At 44.9% G+C, this 6867-nt stretch overlaps 1 protein-coding gene across 1 annotated transcript; it reads left to right on the forward strand.

The window, feature by feature from the left end:
• The first annotated feature begins 649 nt into the window (after positions 1–649).
• Positions 650–1609, forward strand: LOC144275283 (olfactory receptor 14A16-like). The gene has a single exon (XM_077834479.1). The coding sequence runs from the start codon at positions 650–652 to the stop codon at positions 1607–1609; it is 960 nt and encodes a 319-aa protein (XP_077690605.1).
• The last annotated feature ends 5258 nt before the right edge of the window (positions 1610–6867 follow it).

Consider the following 6867-nt stretch of genomic DNA (forward strand, 5'->3'; position numbering starts at 1 on the left):
GAGAGTGAGTTTGTGTGTGTATGGGGGTGGGTTTTTGGAGGGGGGTGAGGGAGTGAGAGAACCTGGATTTGTGCAGGAAATGGCCTAACTTCATTATCATGCACATTGTGTAAAGAGTTGTCACTTTGGATGGGCTATCACCAGCAGGAGAGTGAATTTGTGTGGGGGGGTGGAGGGTGAGAAAACCTGGATTTGTGCTGGAAATGGCTTTTAGATAAGCTATTACCAGCAGGACAGTGGGGTGGGAGGAGGTATTGTTTCATATTCTCTGTGTATATATAGAGTCTGCTGCAGTTTCCACGGTATGCATCTGATGAAGTGAGCTGTAGCTCACGAAAGCTCATGCTCAAATAAATTCGTTAGTCTCTAAGGTGCCACAAGTACTCCTTTTCTTTCTGCGAATACAGACTAACACGGCTGTTACTCTGAAACCTGTCGTTAGTGTGGTAATGTGACTCCTTGATTGTCAGAGGCGAGGAGCACTAACAACACCTACTCATTGTAAGTGATGAGTTCTGTGCACCTTTGACATTCATAGAATGAGATATTAGGGAAAGGGGAATCAGAGCCATTCCCTCTGTCGCTCTAATCCTGACCATTGTCTTTCTCATTCCCTCCACAGACATCGCACAGTGTACTGCAGAAGAAAATGTCCAACCAAACTGCCATAACCGAGTTCCTTCTCCTGGGATTCTCTGACATTCGGGAGCTGCAGATTTTACACTTTGTGGTGTTTCTACTGCTTTACCTGATATCCCTGCTGGGGAACCTTCTCATCATCACAGCCAAAGCCCTTGACCGCCACCTTCACACCCCCATGTACTTCTTCCTGATGAATCTGTCCATCCTAGACCTCGGCTCCATCTCTGTCACCATCCCCAAATCCATGGCCAGTTCCCTCACGAACACCAGATCGATTTCTTATTCTGGATGTGTTGCCCAAGTCTTTCTCGTCTTCTTCTTCGCTTCAGCAGATTTTGCCTTACTGACCATCATGGCGTACGACCGATACGTCGCCATCTGCCAACCACTGCACTATGAGACAGTGATGAACAGGACAGCATGTGTCCAAATGGCAGCCAGTGCCTGGATCCCTGGAATTCTCTACTCTGCACTGCACACTGGGATCACCTTTGAAATCTCCTTCTGTGGAGGCAACGTGGTGGATCAGTTCTTCTGTGAAATCCCCCAGCTCCTCAATCTCTCCTGCTCTGACTTGTACCTCATTGAAGTTGGGTTTCTCATCTTTAGTTCATTCTTAGGCTTCAGCTGCTTTCTTTTCATCATTGTGTCATATGTTCAGATCTTCAAAGCAGTGCTGAGAATCCCCTCTAAGCAGGGTGAGCATAAAGCCTTCTCCACCTGCCTCCCTCACCTCACCGTGGTGTCCTTGTTCTTTAGTACTGCAACCTTTGCCTACCTGAAACCCACCTCCAGCTCAACCTCAGGTCTGAATCTCATAGTGGCTGTACTCTATTCTGTGTTGCCACCAATGATGAATCCGATCATCTACAGCATGAGAAACAAAGAGATCAAAGGTGCACTGAGTAAACAGATAGGTTGGAGGTTATTCACTAAGAACAAAATGTCCCTATGTCTCCTTCGGTAGCAATTTCATTCTGTATTTCTTTATAAATAAAATCTGATGACATTATTGCCTCCATGAGAAAATACTGTGCACTCTGTTTATGCGGAATTGGGTATTTGCACTAGTAAAGATACAGACAAACATGACTCAGGAAAAAAAGGAGTTTCTATAGGTTTACACCAATGTAAATAAGATTGGAATATATCATATACTGCTACCGATCACCATACTACCTGAGACCCTTGCCTATAAAATCAGTAGTCATAGCAGAGTCCCTGGTGAGGTCTTTGGCTCTTCTTATATCGTGGGATAAAAACTCAGATGGAGGTATCGATGCATTTGTTCTTTGTGTTTTTTGTTTGTTTGTTTGTCAGATTTTTAGCTTATTTTTGCTTAACTGGTTGATTGGTAGTTTGGTTTGTTTGTTTGTTTGTTTGTTTTAGGAGGTTTTGGCGGTGGAAAGGCCTGAGAAGATGGTGAGTGTTTGGTGAGATGGGATTTTCAATGTTTGTCCCTTCTTGGGAGTATCCATATGTCATCTCTTTGATGGGTTTTCTGAGCGAACTGAAGGTTTGCTCCCCACAATGACAAAAGAGTGCAAAAGAGGATTATGCATGGCTTAGTTCCTACTGACATGATTATGTGTAGATTGTTGGGATATTATTGTATTATTAATGATATGTGTCATAAATATAAAGGGAAGGGTAACCACCTTTCTCTCCACAGTGCTATAAAATCCCTCTTGGACAGAGGCAAAACCCTTTCACCTGTAAAGGGTTAAGAAGCTAAGATAACCTCGCTGGCACCTGACCAAAATGAGGAGACAAGATACTTTCAAAGCTGGAGGGGGGGAGGAACAAAGGGTATGTCTGTCTGTGTGATGCTTTTGCCAGAAAGAGGTCAGGAATGCAACTCAGAACTCCTGTAAAAAGTTAGTAAGTAATCTAGCTAGAAATGCATTAGATTTCTTTTGTTCAATGGCTGGTAAAATAGTTGTGCTGAATGGAATGTATATTCCTGGTTTTGTGTCTTTTTGTAACTTAAGGTTTTACCTGGAGGGATGCTCTATGTTTTGAATCTGATTACCCTGTAAGGTATTTACCATCCTGATTTTTAGAGAGGTCATTCTTTTACCTTTTCTTTCATTAAAATTCTTCTTTTAAGAACCTGATTGCTATTTCATTGTTCTTAAGATCCAAGGGTTTGGGTCTGTGTTCACCTGTACAAATTGGTGAGGATTTTGATCAAGCCTTTCCCAGGAAAGGGGGTGTAGGGCTTGGAGGGATATTTTGGGGGAAGACGTCTCCAAGTGGGCTCTTTCCCTGTTCTTTGTGTAACACGCTTGGTGGTGGCAGCACAGGGTTCAAGGACAAGGCAAAGTTTGTACCATGAGGAAGTTTTTAACCTAAGCTGGTAAGAATAAACTTAGGGGGTCTTTTATGCAGGTCCCCACATCTGTACCCTAGAGTTCAGAGTGGGGAAGGAACCTTAACAATATGTTAGTCACCTTTTTATTATTTTAACCTATAAATGAATATAGAATCATAGAAGATTAGGGTTGGAAGAGACCTCAGGAGGTCATCTAGTCCAATCCCCTGCTCAAAGCAGGACCAACGCCGACTAAATCACTCCAGTCAAGGCTTTGTCAAGCCAGGCCTTAAAAACCTCTAAGGATGGAGATTCCACCACCTCCCTAGGTAACCCTCCTAGTGAAATAGTGTTTCCTAATATCCCACCTAGACCTCCCCCACTGTAACTTGAGACCACTGCTCCTTGTTCTTTCATCTGCCACCACTGAGAACAGCCTAGCTCCATCCTCTTTGGAACCCCCCTTCAGGTTCTTGAAGGCTGCTAACAAATCCCCCCTCTCTTTTCTCTTCTGTAGACTGAATAACCCTAGTTCCCTCAGTCTCTCCTCATAAGTCATGTGCCCCAGCCCACTAACCATTTTCGTTGCTCTCCAATGGACTCTCTCCAATTTGTCCATATCCGTTCTGTTGTGGGGATGTAAAAACAGTGTCATTCTTGCTATGGTGGAAAGACTGTTTTAAAGTAAGTGACATGAACACTGGAGTCTGGGGTCTTCTTGTCTTCTTGTCTGGGGTCATTTTGTTCTAGCCCTGGTGTAAGTGGACAAGTGCCATCACGTGCACTGATCTGGTGTTCCATACGCCTTCCCGTGTAGATGTACTCACACCCAAGCTGAGAAAGGATCTCAGAAGTTGGCCTGTTAGTAGTATTAGAATATCATCTTTGTGCATGGTTGTGTACACTTCATATATGACAGACAAAAGCAGAGTATGTGATTAGCTAGAGAGACAGACAGACAGGACCATTCCTTGTCCTAACCCACAACCTCATTTAGTGATAATGATAGATTTCTATTTGATTGTGAATTACATGAGCTAGCTAGCTAGTGTGACAAAGTTTCTCCTCTACCTTGGTGGGTCTTGAGCTTATTGGCGGATTTGTTCACCTTGGAGCTTCACGGCAGCCCTCAGTTTGGCCGTTTTCGTGAACCCACAGTCCAGGTCAACTCCTCCTGTGTCTGACCAGGAGTTGGGAGGTTTGGGGGGAACCCGGGCTCGCCCTCAACTCCAGGGCCCTGTGGAATGCGGCTGTCAAGAGTGCCTCCTGGAACAGCTGTGCGACAGCTACAACTCTCTGGGCTACTTCCCCATGGCCTCCTCCCAACACCTTCTTTATCCTCACCATAGAACCTTCCTCCTGGTGTCCGATAATGCTTGTATTCCTCAGTCCTCCCACAGTCCACATTCTCACTCCTAGCGCCTCTTGCTCCCAGCTCCTTACACGTGCACCACAAACTGAAGTGAGCTCCTTTTTAAACCCAGGTGCCCTGATTAGCCTGCCTTAATTGATTCTACCAGCTTCTTGATTAGAACACTTGCAGCCAATCAGCCTGTCTGTCTTAATTGTCTCCAGAAGGTTCCTGATTGTTCTGGAACCTTCCCTGTTACCTTACCCAGGGGAAAGGGACCTACTTAACCTGGGGCTAATATATCTGCCTTCTACTACTCTCCTGTAGCCATCTGGCCCGACCCTGTCACACTAGATAATGAATAATCTATGGAAATTATTGTGCAAATTATTGTGCTTCTTTTCCTGTTAATGATTGTCTATGTCCAGATCATGATTTTCTTGTAAGTACTCCTTATTACGCATTATTTCACAAAGATTTTGTATGACTATATCTTACTCTGTCGCTCACTTACAAACAGCTCATCCTAATGCACTTAGTGTTTGAACTTTGAGCTGTTTTGACTGGATACATTTTTAACTTACTCTGGTTTGTTTGGAAGTATCACAGACGGGTTGAAAGAGACCTCAGGAGGCCATCTAGTCCAATCCCCTGCTCAAAGCAGGACCAACACCAACTAAATCATCCCAGACAAGGCTTAGTCAAGCCGGGCCTCAGGCCAATGCTCAGCTGATTTAAATTGGCATAGCTCTATTGAAGTCAGTAGATCTCTGAGAATTTACACCAGCTGAGGATCTGCTCCAAACACTCATGATTATGAATTTAAAACTCATTTCCTTTGAATATTCTGTACAATGGTCCTGATTCCACAGCCACTTCAGCACGTTCTTAACTTTAACCATATGAGTGGCCCCATTGAAGGTTTAAAGGTAAACTCATGTTTAAGTCCCCGTTGAATATGGGTTAGGGATATGGATAGGGCTTAAGGATAACCCCAAACTGATGTCAGATCCTGACACTCTTTCCATTTCTCTCCTTTCCCAGTCAAATAAAGCCCTGCAATTGGTGCATTGGAATTACTCTCCCCGTCTGGCTTCTTTCAAAAATTAGGATTCTGGGACCTGACGTGTCAGTGACTTTCAGCACCACACCGATGAATGGAGTAGAGAGAGAGATCAACATTGACAAGGACTTGCACAGAGAAAGGACGCAGTGCCACGGTCCATGTCATCAGTGTTAGGGGTATTCTGATGTGAGGCTCCCACAGTCACTCCAGTTGAAGCTGTTCCAGTCTGGAAAAATAATTAAAGAGTTATTGGAGCAGGGGGTCTGGACACGGGGTCTCCCAGGTGAGTGCTTTGGCCACCAGGCTACAGGGTAATTCTCATGTGCTCTCTCTCCCTCTCTGACCCAATGATTCTTTAATGATTTAATCCAAAGTGGAACAGCTTGAACAGGAGAGTTTGAGGGAGCCCCACATCAGAATATCCCACAGCCCATTGATTAGGACACTCACCCAAAAGGTGGCAGATCCCCCTTCAAATCCCTTCTCCTCCTCAGGCAGAGGGGGGACTTGAACTGGGGGTTTCCCCATGGCCAGGTAAGTACCCTAACCACTGGGCTAAAAGTTAAACAGGAGGGCCTTCTCCTTCTCACACAAAACACCGGAGGGGCCTGACCCAAGGAGAGGGTTCCCAGGTATGCATCACAAGCAGGGATAGGCGCCACCCAACAGTTCGACATAGGCAACTATCTCTGTGAGGGGGCGGAGCTTGGCACACTCGCGTCTAGTCATCGTCTCCCAGTGGTCAGGTTAGGCACCTCCCCACTGCATGCTGGCAACTGTGGATCCCATTTAGGTGTTTACCTCTCCTGTCATTGAACAGGGAGCCTGGGCTCCGAACACAAGCTTTAGGAATCATGGGGATTTTCTAAGTGCCTAAATGTTAGGTGCTGCAATGCTCATTGTTAGAATACCTAAAGGCAACATTTTTAAAGGTATTTAGGTGCCTGGTGGGATTTTCAAAAGCATTTAGGTACCTAAATCCAATTGAAATCAAAGCGTGTTTTGAAAGTCCTACTAGATGCTTAAATACCTTAAAAAAATCAGGCCCTAATTCCTTCTGTGAATCTAGCCCTGAGTGTCTGATATCCCCGAAGAGGCTTTAACAGTATCATCCCAGAAGACTGAAGACAGATCCAAAAACCATATTTTTGAGCCCTTCCTAACACTGAAGGGCTTTGTAAACTGCAGCCATATCCAGACATGGGTTCTACAAATGGCCCTGTCCTTTTAAAATGAGCCAGACACAGACCCCAGGACCAAAGACTCATGAGTTTGAGGTTTTAAAATATAAGGCTGCTCCAATCTCAGCTGAGATAGGGACCACCTCACCTCTAGATCGTGCAGAACAATCTGGTCCCAGCAGGGTACATGAGAAAGGCTGATATTCATTGGATAGCTGACAGTCAGTGGTAGCTGGGTAGCTTTGAAAATGAGGCCTCTTTGAAAATGCCAGCTGAGGGCTTTGTCAAGTGGAAAATGATCTATTGTTAGATT

The sequence above is a fragment of the Eretmochelys imbricata genome, chromosome 14 (assembly GCF_965152235.1).
Source record: "Eretmochelys imbricata isolate rEreImb1 chromosome 14, rEreImb1.hap1, whole genome shotgun sequence".
Taxonomy (NCBI): domain Eukaryota; kingdom Metazoa; phylum Chordata; order Testudines; family Cheloniidae; genus Eretmochelys; species Eretmochelys imbricata.

Excerpts from the sequence above, each read along its gene's own strand:
- LOC144275283 (XM_077834479.1), top strand. The coding sequence starts at position 650 with ATGTCCAACCAAACTGCCATAACCGAGTTCCTTCTCCTGGGATTCTCT.